The 19226-nt window shown below is 34.2% G+C and overlaps 1 protein-coding gene across 3 annotated transcripts; it reads left to right on the forward strand.

Moving 5' to 3' along the window:
• Positions 1-1960: 1960 nt before the first annotated feature.
• On the forward strand, positions 1961-19147 carry LOC105325375 (serine/threonine-protein kinase Nek9). 3 transcript variants are annotated; one of them, XM_034467449.2, is made up of 24 exons: positions 1961-2139; positions 3123-3300; positions 3503-3564; positions 3723-3793; positions 4856-4961; positions 5398-5447; positions 5650-5731; positions 5974-6258; positions 6468-6542; positions 7921-7983; positions 8574-8712; positions 9029-9226; positions 9477-9523; positions 9622-9783; positions 9924-10029; positions 10218-10379; positions 10729-10902; positions 11128-11178; positions 11654-11677; positions 15442-15590; positions 15674-15793; positions 15884-16081; positions 17198-17269; positions 18748-19147. In XM_034467449.2, the coding sequence occupies exons 1-24, from the start codon at positions 1999-2001 to the stop codon at positions 18829-18831; spliced, it is 2799 nt and encodes a 932-aa protein (XP_034323340.2). In that variant the 5' UTR covers positions 1961-1998; the 3' UTR covers positions 18832-19147. The 3 variants fall into 3 exon arrangements, with proteins under 3 accessions (XP_034323340.2, XP_034323341.2, XP_034323342.2); XM_034467450.2 differs by lacking the exon at positions 11654-11677; XM_034467451.2 differs by lacking the exons at positions 1961-2139; positions 3123-3300; positions 3503-3564 and adding an exon at positions 4094-4142 and having other exon boundaries at positions 3730-3793.
• Positions 19148-19226: the final 79 nt, after the last annotated feature.

Genomic DNA, 19226 nt, shown 5'->3' on the forward strand with positions numbered 1-19226 from the left:
TTATTAATGTCAGAGAAATATCCTGACTTCTCAAACTTAAGCACAGGCACAAGCGTTATATTTTTTTCTCATAATAAAAATGTACACACCCTCTACCTAATAATTCAATATTATAAGGTAGAGGGTATATATCTTTAATTATAAGAACAACGTCGGGTGCTTGTGGAAATACGCTATGTCGATTTCCATGAAAAGTAACGTTAACGGCCAGTATTTGTTGGACATATGACAAGCTAATATATCAATAAAGGGACAATTTAATTTAAGAAGTATTTTATTCAAGTATATAAATACATTGAAATGGATTGAACAGCAGGCATAATGCCTATCTATGTTCTCTCCTGTAGTAAAGGGACAATCATTATATCCCGATAAAGGGAAACTTGGGGGTTGATGTCAGTTTTTGACTGCCAGTTAAGTTGACTGAAGTTGGAGTCAATTTTCAACAGGGTCAATTTTCAACGTGTCGAGGTATTCAGAATTTAGAAAAATCTTTTTTAAACTGTTGAAAAATGACCCCGGATATAAATTTTACGACTTTTGGTCTCAATTTTCAAAGTTGAAAAATGACCCCCGTGTCAATATTCAACGTTGAAAAAAGACCCCCGGGTCAATTTTCAACCCGGGTCAATTTTCTTCGTTACAGTCATCAATCGGGAAAATTCTAAAATCGAAAATAATAATGACTCAAAACGATGTTTGTTATGAGTAATTGTAATTCTTGACTACTAGTATTTGGTGAACAAAGTTTCTTGCCATGATCATTTTGTACACCAAACTTCTTGCAATGAATATTTATTGCACCAACATTTTTCTTGCCATCATTAACATTAATTTGAGGTATCAAGTTTTATGCAATGATAATTTGGTGTACAAAGTTTCTTATAATGATTATATTTTGCTGTACAAAGTTTCTTCCCGAAATCATTATACATGTAGGTATATAAACATTCTTGCAACGACCATTCGGTGCCATTACTATTTGATGCAACGAACTTAGGATTTGGTGTATAAAGTTTCTTCTAGAGCCCAATAAGTGCAACAATTAATATTTTTACAATAACCATTTAGTGAAACTAATTTATCGCAATGATACTGACATCATTAATTAGATGTACATATAGATGTATATACATGTACTATAGCATTGAATCATGATTTTTTGAAGTATACACTCTCATAACTGCCACAGTGTGTGCATACAAATTGAGTAACGCGCGTTAGCGCGTTATGAAAATTTGTATGCACACACCGCGGCAGTTATGAGAGTGTATACTTCAAAAAATCATGATTTAATGCTTATATTTACATTTTTTAACTTTTTGCCTTGTCTGCAAATGTGAATTATACCTTAAAATTCCGATCTTATCCTAAGGGTAAGTTAACATTAATGGAAGAGCCACGGTAACAGCCACAAGCGTGAAGTTTGATTTTCGCTTGTGACGTTGCAGTTTACAGCGTTCAACGTTTGTGACGTCATATTAAAACTCGTCAATTTGACCTTTGACTACTTGTTGCATTTAGAGGCATTTAAACATCACGGAATTTAATGGAAAAACACAGTAGAATGTAAATATATGTATATATAACTTAGTTATAACTTGACTTCTAACTTTCAAACTCTGGTCCATCATTCAAAATGCACAATAAACCATTTTATACATAAAACATAAAAAATGAACTGTTGATCTAAAATCGTGTTTAATAAGTACCTTAAAACAATTAAAATTCATTTACAAAAGTACCACCGTGTGTATTTTCTCGCCTGGTCTAAAATTCATGAATGCCATGGAATCTTCCTTGAATCTTTGTAATATTTTATCAATACACATATGCCTTAACATGCTTAAAGAACTACGACATGGTATTGTTTGCATGATTTTATTTTATGTAGCAAACCAATGTACACAATGTACTATGTGCCAGTAATATTTACGTTTTTATCCGAATGTGTATTTTTCTAAATTAAGAGTGGTCTCCCTTAAGGATTGTTTACAAATGGCGACCGAGGAAGGCGTTGGTAATGATATCGTGCATGTTCACGGCACAACAGAGCCAGTACACGAGGCTTCTTATTTATTTGTCAAAGTGTTAGGGAAAGGTGCATTTGGAGAAGCTGTTCTATATCGAAAAACAGAGGTAAACCTCTAAAAACGTGCCATCTTTGTACCTAAGTGTCGGGATATCTACAGGCTCATTCATTAGTAATAAGACTATAATTACATGCATATGCAATATCTTTCAGCCAAGCTTAATTTTTCTTTTTATTCGGGCTAATGAGCATAATCTGATATGGATGCAGTAGCATATGAACAGCAACCATATTAGCTGCAATAATGTAGCCCTCTCCGATTGTTTATATCTGATGTTTACTAAAAAAAATCGGGAGAGGGTTAGATTATTGCAGCTACAGTCATTGTACAACCATAGATGTCGCATGAAATACAATTATATTACTTATAAACATGATAAAACTGGGATAAGACTTATGGAAAAGGAATTTCTCGTGATTTGTGTTGCTGTGTATTTTGTTAAACTTTTTGTGTGTTTTCTTCCCCCTTCATTATGGCAAGAAGATAAAAAGTGCTAAACATGTTAAATGAAAATCATATTCAATCTGACACTTATTAGAGACCCTTTAGCAATAAAGCTTGGTAAAGAGATTTGTGCCAGACTAATCTCAGCAAGAGTTGTAGAGACAGAAAAATTTTGACTGACATCTGTCAAAATTTTTCAGTCTCAATGAATCTTGCTGAGATTAGTGCCAGACCTATATATGCAACCATGCACACATTTGACTATAAAATGCCCCCAAACAGAGGAGGGGGTCAAATGGATCAGTGCATCCTTTATTAATTTAATGTACTTGAACATTCCTTTGTTGTTTCTATTTCATTCAGTCTTTTTTTTAGCAACTTTGTCTACATGTAATTTTTTAATAATCAAATTCTGAGTTTTTGAAACATTGAGGATGGGAAAAAAGTTGAGCCTGTGATTGTTAAAATATTACAGTGACAAATATTAAAGAAGGCTCTTGAAACCTCTTCACCTTTTTGTGTAAACCTCTACCCAGAACAATTTGTAAAAATAATTTTTACTGAACTGACATTGCATTCTTTCAGGACAGCAGTTTGGTGGTATGGAAGGAGATCAGCCTGAGTCGTCTGTCGGAGAGGGAGAAGAAGGATGCTCTGGGGGAGGTGGACATCCTCTCCATGCTGAACCATGCCAACATCATCACCTACTACAACCACTTCCTGGATGAGGGCACGTTGATGATCGAAGTGGAGTATGCCAATGGTAAGAAAAATAACTTCAGTTCTTGGTATTGAAAAAATATTTATTGTTGTTCTGGACAACTCTGGTTTTGATATATTTCATTGCATAATTTTGTGGGATAAAAATTTGTGTTTGTCTTTAATAGATATTGGATTTTTCTTTCATATGCTAACAGTTTAAATTAAATGTTTTGATTAATTGGTCATGATGATTGACATTTTAGGTGGAAACCTGGCCACAAAAATAGCCCAACACTGTGAAAGTAATGAACTTATTCAAGAAGAGGTAAACACAGACTTTTATGTTGATTTTTTTGCATCACAGTAAAATAATGAAAGATTTAATTAATTCCTTGACAATTTCATGTCTGTGTAAAATTGATAATTTTGCAACTTGATCTTTAGTTGAGCAATTGACTGAAATATTTCTTTGTTGCATTACAGCAAGTGGCCTGGTATCTCTATCAAGTATCATCTGCCTTACAGTACATTCACCAGTTTGGCATTATTCACAGGTAACTATTAGAGTGACATCAATGTCAGCAGAAATTCATAGGAAGTGTGGATATCAAAAACTGTTACAATATCAGTTATTAAAAAGACTTCAGTTTATGCAAATTTGCTCTCAGCTTGGTACATTTTTTAAAAAAGTTTTTGCATAAACAGCTGCTAGATAGATCAAACAAACTTGGCTTATAACTTATTTTCATTCATTAATGAATAGTTTCTCATTAATTTTCCTTTTTATTTCCATACACAATTACAATTTGGGATGCATAGTAGTTCTTCTGTTTATTTCAATGTTTTTCATACAGGGCACACATCTTTATAAAATTTCTTGACGGCATCACTTCTGTCTCTCAGGTTTTGTTTCTATTATCATATTTCTGTTCTTCTTTTTGTCAGTTTTGTACATTTTTTGTGCATAGTTTATATATACATGCACCTATAGGCTTTACATAACCAGGCATGCTTAAGCTTTGTGTAATGTAAATACACATCATTGTTGTTTTGTTATATGCATGTATTTTTACAAAGAAGGTGCACAGAAGGATTGTTTTAGAAAGAATTAATTTTGCCGTTTAAATAGTTCGATTCCTGTTGTATCTCTCCTAGTTATCTGGTGATTTTATTAAATCGTATTTATAATCATTGAAGAATTCATTTTTTTACAATTATAAAATGCCTGGTACATACCGGTATATACACTGTATACCAATAAAGATGATCTGTTATGAAAAGAAATAATGAAAAATAATACAGCTTATTTATACCAATAGCTTATTCTTTTTGTGCACCTTACAATTTGCACATGTATATATGCATCACTTTCTATCACACATGCTTTATAATTTATATTGGTATCATTATTTGAGAATGTAACTATTTGTAATAACACAAGTGCAATAGTTCTTGCAACAAAAGTAATGTTTTTCGAAGTTCTGAATGCATTGAAGTAAGCCAAACAAAAGACGTAAAAATGCATTTTTTTTGGTCACTATTTGTCACTACAGAGGTGTATAACAGCTTTGAACAAACTTTTACAATGTCTTCAATATTTAGATTGACATTTTCAGGGACATAAAAACAATGAACATATTCCTTACAAAGGCAGATTTGGTCAAATTGGGTGATTTTGGAATTTCCAAAATCCTAGAGACAAAGAGCCAGATGGCTGAAACAGTGAGTAGTCTTGTATACAGAAAGTATTAGGGGCATTCAAGTGCCTGCCAAAAATTTGTATATTGTGAATTAATCTTGTATTAAAAACTATTAAAAATCTGTTGAATCTGCACAAGTCCCACTTCTTCATTTCTTTTACCATGGTTTTAATTCACTAATACTTTTGAGAATATGCTTTCATGGATTTAAAAAAGCTAAGCACATTTTCAATGATATGTGAAATTTTGTACAGTTGTGTTAAATTTTGCCAAAAAAAATTATTGCTCAAGGAATGATAGTGAAATCACAGAATCACTATGAAGCTCTACTGTACTGTATATACTTATGCACAAATATGTTTGTTTAGTTACATTTGTGCAGTCAAACTGAAACCTTATAATACAAAAAAGTTTGTGGAACATTATTGAGGTTTCCACTGCTGTTTAAACTCTTGTAGGTTGTGGGCACTCCCTATTACATGGCTCCAGAGATTGTCAAAGGAGACAGGTCAGTATATAGGGCAAGCAATGTTAAGAAAGTGTGAGAAAGATATATCTAACACAAAAGAGATAAAGATGAATTGCATTAATGATATTTAGAATAGAATTTGCCACAACTTAATAGCAAAAAAGATGATAATGATTTCAAGTTAATACTTTTAAGATATCACACATGAGTAATGATTTATAGTACAATTTTTTTCCTGTAGTTATGATCACAAAGTAGACATGTGGGCCTTAGGTTGTGTTGTGTATGAGTTACTGACCTTGAAGAAGACATTCCAAGCCACAGTAAGTATATTACATCTCTTTTACTATAAGTGTCTGAATAATTTATTCTAGAAAATTGAGAATAACAAGAGTGGTCTCAACTAAGACAAGCAGACTTTGTTTCAGTGTTATAAGCCTTTCTTGATTTGAAGAACTTTTTAAACCTCTATTAACGTCATTAATATGAATACTATGTTATTATCTCTGTAAACAGACATATGTTCATTATTATTTCCAAAATGGTATCTCTGTTCTGCCTGTAGAATCAGCTACGACTGGCCTATGAGATTGTGAAGGGTGAGCGGGGAGATATAGATCCTCAGTACTCAGAGAACATTCAGCAGTTGGTCAGCTGGATGTTACAGAAAAATGCCAAAGACCGGCCATCAGCCGAGGAGTTACTGACCAGTTCAAAGTTCACGCAGATCGCTGATGTTCAAGAAATGGTAAAAAAAGTCTGGGAACTCAACACTTTGTCCCGAAAACTCAGACAACAGTCATCTGTCTTCATAGAAACTGTCCCTATCATCAAATCCAAAATTACCGAGGTATTTTTAAAACCTTTCATCATCTTCCTGCTCTGATTTATAGCTGTGATTTGGTCCTTTATTTAAAATAAGTTGTAAAATATAGTAGTTCATATAGTTATGCTTGATAGATGTAAATATAGTAGTTCATATTAGTATCTTTTGGATGATATGTTAAATGTGGATCTTATTTTGAGTTATGCACTAATTATGTGAGTACAATTTGACAGGTGTACCAGTGGGGTGGTGGGAAACAGACACCTCAAAAACAGGACATATTTGTCAAGGGCAAAAGTGCAATACAGGTAATTATAAGCTCTATAAAATTGTGTGATATCTAAATCGTCGTCTTCTTTGATCTTTGGTTTTCCACAAGATGAGTTTTGTTACAGACATAATTGATGGCTCACCATTTGTATAAAATCAAAAAAATTAAACAGACTAAAACAATGATGTAAAAAGATAGAATTTAGCCATAATTAGGGCCCCGCAAGGATTTGCGGGTGCCCTATAGTAATCACTCTGTCCGTCCGTCCTTCTGTCCGTCCGTCCGTCTGTCACTCTTCCGTCCACAAATTTCCTGTTTTTTTCTAATAACTTTTTTTATGGTTGCCCAATCAAGTTCAAATTTGGTATGGTAGTTCAGTAGGCAGAAATACATATTTTGATGCTAAGTTTGGTTCTCTATGTCTTCTGGTTTGGAGCTGGGGTGGTGGGGTAGATTCCTAACTATGCATAAGAAGAATGGGCAAAGAGAGATAACTGCTGAGAATGAATGGGCAAAGAGAGATAACTGCTGAGAATGTTACCATTGTATACATGGAAGGCTGTGCAATATTTGTCCTTTGGGATTAATTAACCTTCCACAGGAAGAAAATCCTAAGCTTTATCTTTATCTGTCACATTGAGATTAATTACTGCACTGCCTGTGTCTGCAAATGAACTTTGTTTTGAAGTTAAGGTCAATTTTGAATGATGTGTAGTATTGTGTACATTCTTTGAAATATGGATTTGAAATATAATATTCATATTTTTTGGTTAAAATACCGTACACAATGATTTATGATAGTTTTATTGAATAGAGGCAAAGCCTAGGTATCATTGCATTGGTATCAATTCTTTGTTTTTTTAACAAATTTTATTTCATCCCATGTTAACCCACTTTATCCCGTGGATATGACTCATTGGATATTTTTTTGATATTCCACAGTTGTGACTTTACAATGGGATTTGCCTAGGCATAACGAAGTAAAAATAATGTAGAGTTTTATAAACAGTGTAAACATTGATTGCGGTGTATAAAATATGGGATAAATAGAATCTCATGATTTGTAGTATAATATGATTTTTATCCAACTTGTGTGTTTTATCCCCTCACTAAGGCTCAAGAAAAAAACACTTTAATTGTTGGATGAAAATCATATCCAACTACAAATCACGAGATCCTATATATTCCAGTTCTTTACATCTTCTGCCGGGCATTTATTTTTCATCATTGTTAATATAAAGAGGATGGAATTCAAAGTTTTTTTCACTTCTCTATATTAATTGTCATAGCGGGGCCCTTCCTGACTGGTCAGTTTTCTAGTTTGCTGTTGTAACTTTTCCATCTGAACTGGTTTCTGTAAACTAATTTTGCAATCCTGTTTAAATAAAAGACATTATTATTATGATTTGTTCCAGATCGCAGCTGGTCATTCACATTTTGCAGTGGTTACCATGGAAAAAGAAGTCTATACTTGGGCGGTATGTTGATTGACCTATTCTCAAATGAACATAAGTTTTGAATGTACCTTAAATGCTTTTTTTTTCTTTTGAGCTTGTGGGTTAATGATGGAGTGTCTTTATTTTCCCTAAAATGTACTACGCAAAACACAATATTTTGCTTATGTACATGAACCTCCTAGTCAAATAAGTTTCACACATATATATATATATATATATATATATATATATATATATATAGATAAAAATTAAATAAGAAAACACGAAAAACGTTCAATATAGCTTAAGCGCTTTCATTTTAAAATCTTCAGAAGCTATATAATGGTAACATAGTAACGTGACGTCAAAAAACTTGAACGTTGAACGGCAATGTCTATTATGACGTCATAGCTAGATTTATATATATATAAAGCACGAAAAATGGCTAACGACACTAACAATAGAAATTGTCAAATTTTCGGGACAACCCGTCCCTTCTTCAGGACCAAAAAATAAATTACATGAGTAAAAAACAAAGAAAACAAAATCTAAAGCTACTACTAAACTACTTAAGAAACTATAAAAAAGAATAGCTACATTATACACATTGTCTTTGTTTTATCTTTGCTCAGAATGTACAGGGTGGTTCAGAAATTGTTGGACAGCTAGGTCATGGGAACACATCCGCGTACAAGGCCCCCAAGAAAGTGGAGGAGTTGGAAGACGTTATACAGGTGTCCTGTGGGGAGGACTTCACCTTCTGTGTCTCAGGTCAGCTTACCTGTTCCTAATTCATCATTAAAATCATAAACTGCTGTCAATGAAATGTACATTGTCAAATCTGATATTGCATGGGCTTTTATCATTATTTTCGAAGTTCATTTCAATTTGATATTGTTTAGAAAAAGAATTCAAACATGATGATAAAGGGTTTTATTCTTATGTCTGATGCAATAATGGACAAATGAATGGCTTATAATTGAAATCTAGTCTGAATCTTTTTGCATAAGAACATGTACATAAGGTTTGACGTATTAGCATATTTCATCAATAACTCCATGCATTAGGACTTTATAATATGTGACAGATGAGGGAAAGGTTTACGCGTTTGGGTCTAACTACTATGGGTGTCTGGGTCTGGAGGAGGAAGACGACACAGTTCTCTCCCCTGTCCCTCTCCCATTTTTCTCCTCCAACCCAGTGGAGGAGATTTCCTGTGGGGAGAACCATGTTGCAGCCCTGACCAAGGATGGAGAAGTTTACACCTGGGGATGTGGTGAATTTGGTAAGATCTAATGGTATTCAACTCTTGGTTACGGTAACAAAAAAATATCTGTTGGAAAAAAGAGAGGTATATGGTCCTAAGTTTTTTTTCTTCCAAATTCTATTTTGTTTGAGAGTGGAGTGAGGTTACATGTAGTAAAAGATTATTAGATGAAATCTTACCAATTTCACAGTACCAAAAATCTCTTTAGTGAAATATAAGAATATTTGACCTCCATTTGATTTTCATACCATATTTCATTTTTTTTCAGGTCGCTTAGGACTTGGCTCAGAAGATGATTTTTCCACTCCACAAAAGGTAAGAAAGTTTGCATATTAAATATCAAGGTTAATATGTGCTTTCTCATCAGTTTGAAAAAGACAGAATGAGACAAAATAGATTTTTTACCTGTACAGGTAGCCACACCTGGGAAACACCTGTTTAAACATGTGGTTTGTGGGAGTGATGGCACATTCCTGATTACTGTAAATGGCCGCGTGTTAGCAGCAGGCAGCAATGAACATAATAAACTCGGTTTTAACTCAGAGACATCGGGATTGAGGAAGAGTAAAGTTCAGGTTGGTGCCATCCACTTTATAACTTTCTCTTTTAATGACTTAACAAAGATGAACTTATATAAATCATATCATTTGTAATTTTGCACAGAGCATTCAGAGCCAATGTATAAACTATCATAGAAATCTTTATTTACCAACAGGTTTATGACATTCCATGTAAATACACGTTCAGCACGGTGAAGCCATTGACGCGGTATATCATCACCAAGGTGGCTGCTGGGAAGGACCACTCCGCGGCCGTTGACTGTAAGTTTCATGGAATCTCAAATATTGTTATTTGCTCTCATTTTCAATTCATAGTTCAACAGAAGTGCGTCATACATTCAATATTTTGCCTGAAGAAGTCATTTTCTTTGAAATATGATTGAATTCAGCTGACTTGGATCAAGTAATCTATGATTGCCTGCTATGCAAAATACATTCATTTTTTTCAGTGTATGGACATTTGTTCACGTTTGGATCCAATAAGTACGGACAGCTCGGGGTGGGAGATTTCCGCCGGCGTAAGGGGATTTGTCGGGTGGGTGGGGGTCTGACAGGGAAGGTGGTGGATACAGTGACCTGTGGGGATGGATTCACGGTGGCCTCCATCAATGGTAGGTTCTTATTGGGTGATCATTTTCATCTAAAGGTGTTCTGATCAACTCATGGTCATCAACATTGTACTCTATACTTTGAGTATATTTGTTCATATTTTAATGAATAAAGTTTATCATTTGTCATCTTGTGTAAGTAAAAATTGTCATGTGCATTATCATTGTCATATGCAGAGGTTTTATCACAATCTAGTCATGGTCACCATTAATTCATTTAACACTCTGTGTATTTGTATTCAGATTTTGATATATTTAAATGATAATTTCATTGTTTGTCACCTCCTTTGACAAGGGGGTGATACCACCACCTTTGTCACCATTGTGAAAAAAAAATATTTGTCTTGTGCAGAAAATCAAGTGTTTTCCTGGGGAAATGGTGCAAATGGTCGACTAGGGGCAGTGTTCTCAGACCAGTTAAAGGGTCCTAACAACAAATCATCCTGTCTACCGAGGCCGATATTTGGCTCTCTGTACAGCGTCTCCAGTCTGGCATCCCACCACTGGCACACCATTGTCATTGCTGGTAAGTAGGGCAAAACTCAGAAAAGTTTGCAATTGAATTGGTATTACATGTATTGTGTTATTAAATTTTTTTTATCATAAACTAAAGAATAATGAATTTTATAATAAGCACATTGGGGATATAATCCATTGAATATCTACATTAAAGATTGTACACAATCAAAAGTTGCAGTCCTACGGTAAATTATATTTTTTTCTTTCCTCTTTTTTTCTTTTTTTTTTTTAGAGAAAATTCTTAATCAAAAGACATTGAAATCAAGGGTATCATCACCAAAATGTAAGTATTTTGTTGCATGATAGATTTGAATTCAGTATTGTTAGCAATGAATCAACCATGTTTTCTGTTTTACCATCAATCTTCTTTTTTTACATAATGGGGACACATGCTGTTGTAGAGAAAATACTCCTGTTTCCTTTAGAATGCTAGAACACTGTAATTGAACTTCTTGTTGTGAAAATTTCCTTTATATATATTCTTACTAGACACTTTGACTCTGGTATAGTAAACTCTCTCAGTAAGCAAGTAATCTTTATTCAAGGTTTGAATGTAGGTGAATCTAGGATAAAAGAAAATACTCTAATCTTTCTGGTGTTAGCTGTTTAATACAATCTCTTACTCGTAGAATAATCACAATACATTAATATAATTACAAGTAGCCACTAACCACAGTAGGTGGTGCTCTACATAACTCCCACAGTCTGCACCCTCTCTCTTTGTAGTGGTCTTAACTTTCACTTTATTATTCTAACAGCCAGAGAATCTCCACCATATCAAGGTCTGTATCATGCTTTGTATCATATATCATGCTTAATATCACATGTCAGCACATACATTGTATGAAGCACCCAGCTCATCTGCCTGTTCAGATTAAGGTTGCTCGTGACATTGATGATAACGTGATTGTCATATGTTAATTGTGATGCAATGATAATTATGATGTTTTGTCATGTTGATGAATTGTGAGTCAGATAACATGGTTTAGTTATTTGTAGTGATATTCCTGGTGAGGTGAATTGTGATATAGATTATATTTATTTTGTTATGTAGGCTAATTGTAAAAGATTGTATAAGGATGTGTAAAACAGGTGTTGTTTCTTGAGGATTCGTGACATAGGTGATATATACATAATTATACAGATTATGAGCAATAGGGTCAATACGCTACATGTTATAAAAGATATTAAGGCACTTTTTTGTAATGAAGCCATTTATATTGAAAAAAAATGTTTTTATTAAAAATAGAGAATCTTTTAATATACATATCAAATATATTTGTAATCTTTTTATTAAGTAGACATTTCATAAGGTTGACTATGATTTGACATGTGATACAACATGAGTTGGAATTAGATGTTTTAAAATCCTGTTCTACCTCTATTATCCTCCTACATGTTTGTATATAATTTAGTGAGTCGGGTTAGGGAAGAGATGTCAACAAAAGCTGCATGCTGGTATTGCACCTCTCACTTATGTGTACCTCATCCTCCATCACCATATAACTATTCCAAACTACTAGTATCACTATTATAACTGTCCCAAAATATCTCTATTTTAATAGCCCAAATTTTCACTTGTATAGATATCCCAAGCTATCACCAAATAACTATCCACAGCAATCACTATTATATCCCAAACTATCACTTTAAAAGTCATCCAGAATTATTATGACTATAACCTATTATAATATATTTATCCCAACCTTTCGCCGTTATCACTATCCAAAATTATCTTTATTTTATCTATTCAAAATAATTACACAAGCTTTTAAAGTGTGCAAATGGATGTTTGGCCATTTTTCAATCAGTTATTACAAGGGTTGATCCGAAAACAATGTCACAGATGCGATAAAATCATGTAAAATCCGCGTAAAAAGATGAAAACTTGTGCTTTAAGATATCTATCTATTTCAATTCAGATCTGAAAATGTCAATGCATTATAATAAATATTTCTGAAGATAATATATTTTGTAGAGCGAGAAGCAAAGATCGTCGCCGTCATTTCTAGATTTTTGGCGTTCTGGTAGAATTTCGTAATGTAGTGTAAAATGTAATATAAAAATTGGCCACGATGCCCTGTTTTACATTTTTTTCCCCATTTTTTTATACAAAGTAACTAATTACTCTTTTTGTAATCGATGGGGTAGTATATTGGATATTATTTAATGAGCGATGAGTTTGTCGACATCTCTCCAAGAAGTCATACACGTAGCTTTATGATATAGCTCATGACGTAAAAACCTAGTTTTCAGTTTCTTTCAGAGCGTATATCTTCTGTCTATTTAATTTATAAATTAACATGACATACAATGAGATATGTTTTTATCAGATATTGGAACCACGTTAAGGATACCCTTTTCACTCGCTCTCAATTTTAGGTTGATATATCAATTCTAGTACATTTTCTAGTGATTTCTATCCATTGCAGCAAAAAAAAAAAAATGCATGGTGTCACTCTTCGCATGCCCAGTCTTTTTCTACCTTAGAGCAAAAAGGCATTGCGTAGATATCAGAAATGGACGGTAACGTTCCCTAATTTTTTAAAACAGTTCGAAAAAGTCTATGATATATCTGTTTCAAAATATTGTGTTGTTTGGGTCATTTCCAAATTTTGAAATTATGTTATTTATACATAAATACAGCCTTTAAAAAGGCGTAAATTCATGACGCGGCGATGTCACGTACTAGTATATATCAGGCTATAAACATCAACATCTTGTTAAGCGTTCAACGAAATTTAATCAAAATTTTACTTCAAATTAGAATTTTGATAAGGAAAATTTTGATCCATCATTTCATACAATACAGCACCAGTGTTAAACACGGTGTATTGTGTGACATTTCTTTTGGTTTAACCCTTGTAACACAGGAAATTTAAAAAAAAAAACCCAAAAAAACCCCGAACAATTACAGCCCAAGACAAAACTTAACTCGTATGCTATGTGTATATATGTATACACGGTATGTTAATAAATAATGATTGTATGTATATATGACACGCGGACAGTTGTAGTTAGAATCCATCTATGCCACTGCCGCATATGATTATTTATGGTAGGGTAAATAAGATCAATAAAATGTTAGGCAATAGTACTTGCTATGCTTTCCTAAAAATCTTTAGGAATGCACCAAACATGGTGAATGTGAATGGCCATGAGACAGTTGCAAGATTCCTGCTGGTTTCATAAATGTCACAGCTTAAACATTAATACAAATAAATACAAAAACATAAACATCTCAGGTGCCGTATGTCAGTGCTTGCAAAACACATTTATAACCATCGATGGCTGGATCATGTTTTACCAAAAGAAATGTGATATGCTCGAATCAACCGGATATACAATAATCCAGTTGTTATATCAAAAAGTCAAAAGCTTTGGTAATGTATCTAACTTGTGGCTTAGCGTTAGAACGTAAATTGCTAGCTTGATGCATTCGAACCAATCAACCAATCGATCAAACATAAAAGCAATCATTTTTGTGCTGTATAATTCAGAGACGATTGACTGGTATAATGTATAATGTTCTTCTCGCATGATTTATCTAGTTCTAATGCATGTCATTAAGTTGATTCCGAAAATTGACACCGATGATATGTATTACCGTATCTAAAAGTCATTACACGAAACATTGTACATGTTTAATTAAAGGATTGACGAATGCATCCCTCAGTATCATTATTCTTCGCGTATTTGAAGTCACTAAGATTATTTTTTTCTTCAAAACTGTTTATCATCATCCAATCTATAATTCATATTTGCAAATTAGTTTATATCCTACAACAACAGCGCTTTGTCGTTATAATGTATGCCGGTCGGTCCATGTTAAATTCTTCCTCACGTGTTTATTGTGGTAAGCAGATTTTGTTACTGTCAACAAGCTTTTAAATTAGTGTAAGTGGTCAATTGAAATTTGTCGCTGTCCCTACAATTTAATCATGTATTGGGACATGTTTCTGCAAAGTTTATCGGCATCTATTATAGATTTTAGATTTAAACACATGTATTTGATAAAAGTAAAAGGAACAACTCATGAACTGGCTTTAGGCATAAATTGAACCCCCATTCCCCCACTGCATGCAAACATCCCCTCAACCACTAATGTGATTTATACAATTTAATACAATTAATATGTATTAATTCTATATGTTGGAATGTGAATTGAACCTTGCGGCTGTTTTTCGGATGCTATCTTAGCAACCAGTAATCAGACTGTTATAGTGAAGGCCGGGTCTAACCTACACGATGCTGCTTGTTTGTCGAGGGTGGCAACCGCTGTTTTATTTATGTCCTTGATTGGTGGTATTTAAAGAGGGAGACTGGAATTTGGTTTATTAAATTGAGTCCCACTGTCACATCAGAACTCTCAATTTTAAATGCAAATCTTTAAATGGCATCAAGATAAAGAGTCGCAGGGGTTCAACCTTAAGATTGATATATGTAATAGGGATGGCTCGTCATTCTGTAACTTCTATATTTAGTGGATAAAAACCTGTCAAATAGATGGTTTGTATGTATATGTATCTGTAAATTCTTTACGTAGTGGTGATTCCTCATCAACCAGCGCTTCACGAAGAGGATAGCGCATTCGCCTCGGAAGGGATCGGAAGTGAAGACGTTTCCTCCAGTGAACCAGTGTCGGAATCGGACGGAATGAGCGATTCCGGAAATCCATTAACTCCAGATACAGCGGTGAGAATTAATGTGCTTTAATTCCTGATCCTGTCAGAAAATTTTGTTGTTTTTTTTTCATTATCAGCGCTTTTTGCTTTCAGGATCGACCAAGTTCCGCTGAGTTATTTGGCAGACCTCGTTCTGGAGAAAGACCAAGATCCGCCGGAAGAGAAGCTTCGATTCCGGAAGAAGATACACAAGTTCCGGAATGGCTTAAAGCGGTAATCATGAATGTTTCCTTAAACGTGGTATTGTTCTTAACAGGGGTTCTAATTACATTACAGTCACGTATGGTTTGGTCGATATTTCAGGAGCTAGATGACGATTTTATTCCTATGCCAGGAAGTGGACAGCCAGTCACACCAGTTTTTCCTCACCTGACCCCAGCGATCAACCCCTTGCCGACCCCCACTAGCCCTGGCATGAACCTTGTCGTCCCAGGAATCACCCCATCGCAAATGCCGTGCGCTATTTCGCCAGGTAGCAAGGAGAACGCTTTGCTGAGAAAGGTAAAAACCCATTATCTTGGGTAGATTTACGAGTTACCAAAACGAATACTTGCATCTTCCTGTGAAAAGTTACAGGTAGATAACAACACATATATAGCCAAATTCCCGCGACTCTATCATTTACTACATGTACCAGTATATAAATAGTGCCTGTTTGGGAGTTTGCGTCGTTTGACAATGGTTTTCTCGGGGTGTCAATTGCAACTGTTACCCTCTAAACAGAGACTATTTATTTTATTAGACTAAATGTCTTAATTTTAAAGAAAACTTTACTGATACTGATTTTATATAGGAATGACGTGAATTCTACGTCGAACCGTACGCGCATAGTTTACGCGCAGGTAACAATTCGTTTTATTATACTTTCATGTTAAATACTGAAATCTGATTGGTTTAGACGCAGTTGATAATCCGTTCTATTACCCTCAGCGTTAGCAACACACTTAGCAACGGGTAACACAACGAATTGTTACATGCGCGTAAATCATGCACGTACGGTTCGCCGTAGAATTCATGTCATTTCTATATAAAAGTAGTAAAAAATTCTCTAAAATTAAGACATTCAGTATAATAAAATAAATAGTGCCTGTTTGGGAGGGTAACAGTTGAAATTGACACCCCTCGAAAACCATTGTCCACCTGCGCTTCGCGTCGGTTGACTATGGTTTCTTCGGGGTTTCAATTTCAACTGTTACCCTCCCAAACAGGCACTATTTATATAGTGTTACCTGTTGCCAAGTGTGTTGCTAACGCTGAGGGTAATAGAACGAATTACTAACTGCGCCTAAACCAATCAGATTTCAGTTTTTAACATGAAAGTATAATAATGGTTAATATGTAACAGTTTGGGGGAACGGGGCGGTAGAAGTATGGTATTTAATGAGTATTGAATTTTTGGTTGGTAGTTTCAACACCGCTTAATCAAAAATTACGAACATTTCTTGCTTAAATGACTGTTGTGATGCATTGAAGTCGACGAGAATATTGTTTATATCGACATAAAGACGTAATAAGAGTTGGATGATTTCCGTGGCTGATCAATCTGTTTTATACCCCCATGGGCCTATTGTACGTCAGGTAATGACAAATTTAAGATGACGTTTTTTATCTTTACAGAATGGGAGTCCCGATACAATCATCAGGAGCCTCAATGAACGGGTCCAGCTCCTGGAGGCGGAGAACAAAACGGTAATAGTCAGAACGAGGTCAATGTCTGTTATAGAGGCCGCGGAGAAATGGAAAATGCACTGCATTCTATCTCTCCGTCAGTTACCGGTTTGTGAATCAGCGGTCTGTGGACCGACCGAGCCCGATATTAATTCCGATGATGATTGCTAAAATGAGAGATGCCGGGGTTTTGTATGGAGTCATTGATTGGTGTTTATTGATGAGTTTTATCTAAAGTATGGCAATTTTGGTGTTTTTATGTTTTGATCTTAAGCGGGCTGTTATATTCATCAACATTACATTGTTTTTATTATTCTCGATCTAATTAATGAAACTGTTTTTGTATTTGACTAAGTTTATTACGCCCAGCTTATTTTTTTTAATATTAATTTATTATGCTTGTCTTATTAATAGAACATCATCAGTATTTGATTATCATATTTTCGATGGATAGTAATATCCAGGCCACTGACTCAAAGCTGATCAAAAGCTTTGTGTTAAATTTCCCCTACCACTGGATTTGATGAATATTAATCGACAGAATTAATTGAATGAAACCAGATTTATTCAATAACGAAGTTTACTGAGTTTGATCATATAGAACAAACGATGAACTAATTATTTTCAAATCTATAACTCGTATTCACTTTGTTTCATTTATATATTGTAACTCGTATTCACTTTGTTTCATTAATATATTGAACGTCTCTGATAGTTTTAAGATCATTATGGCATGACTATCATGAAATAACGCCCCATAAAGCGTCCAATGGAATATCTCAGAACATCTACGGCTCTCAAAAAACGGATAAGATGAAATTAATTTGTTAATACTTTAGACGTACTATAATCTAGATTTAAAAAAAATAGGTGCATACGCCGTAATGTGATTATATTAAAATATATAAATATATTTTAAAATTGTTTACATGAAAGATCACTAGTTCGGCTTTGTCGCTATAGATAGCGACAGATTTTTATGACCACAGAAATCTACTCTGACCTTAATCCCTGGCAGCTCTGGCCTATTAATTGTTTTTCTTATATTAAAAATATACAAACATCATCAAAATTTTGGTTAATATCAGATTGATGAGAAAAAGCCCTTTCCGACTGGCTCAAAATTTTATCGATATCCATAATACAATTAATTTTTACGAACACTGCGGACCTAGCTGCCACTTTATTAACGTTATCCATTGCTTACAGTAGTAGTTAACTTTTATGAAAATAATTAATAATATATAAGATATGAATTATTTATTTTGTTACACGGAATATCAACAGGGCGAAACTGCAAGCATTACAACAATGCGCTTCGCACACTAGTGCAGTTTCCCGGCCAGTTTTTTTTTTCTGTTGGCGCCTCTATCTTCAGTACAAAAATATATGCATTAGATTCCTTTCTTGAATCAATATTTTGTACACGGCTATAAGCTTGTATTTGTGGAAATACGGGAATGTCTTTGCATAGTAACGAAAACCGTCATCTCTTTTAGCTGAAAGAAACAATTCAACTCCAGGACCTCAAGATAAAATCATTAGAGATGAAGAGAGCTTTGGATGAGAAAAAAGACGGCTGACAGATAAAAGATGTTCGAAGATATTAAGAAGTCCTTGTGCATTCCGTCCGTCAACAGTACATGTACATGCATGCAATACTATGCGTTGACTGTGTCAGTCATTCCAACTGTGCCCCCTATTCCACTGCCCTTGGTGTGATGAAGAGACTGGTTTATAGTTGTATGATCACGGTTTCCCCGGTAACATGTTTTTAAACTTTATTTTGATGACAGTTACGGTTTTTATGTTTGATTTTTGTATTTCATTTTCATATACTTGATGATTTTGTCATATATATGGATTATGTCTGTGATAAGAATAAAAATATGAAGCCAGTCCGATGTTTGGACAGAATTTGGTGGCGCATTTTTCTCGTTTGATTTGAGTATCGATCATAATCTATTTTTAATCACAA

The sequence above is a fragment of the Magallana gigas genome, chromosome 6 (assembly GCF_963853765.1).
Source record: "Magallana gigas chromosome 6, xbMagGiga1.1, whole genome shotgun sequence".
In the NCBI taxonomy this organism is placed as follows: Eukaryota; Metazoa; Mollusca; class Bivalvia; order Ostreida; family Ostreidae; genus Magallana; species Magallana gigas.

Excerpts from the sequence above, each read along its gene's own strand:
- LOC105325375 (XM_034467449.2), top strand. The coding sequence starts at position 1,999 with ATGGCGACCGAGGAAGGCGTTGGTAATGATATCGTGCATGTTCACGGC. Across the intron at positions 3,565-3,722 it reads ATGAACTTATTCAAGAAGAG|CAAGTGGCCTGGTATCTCTA; the intron begins GTAAACACAGAC and ends GTTGCATTACAG. Across the intron at positions 8,713-9,028 it reads CTTCACCTTCTGTGTCTCAG|ATGAGGGAAAGGTTTACGCG; the intron begins GTCAGCTTACCT and ends AATATGTGACAG.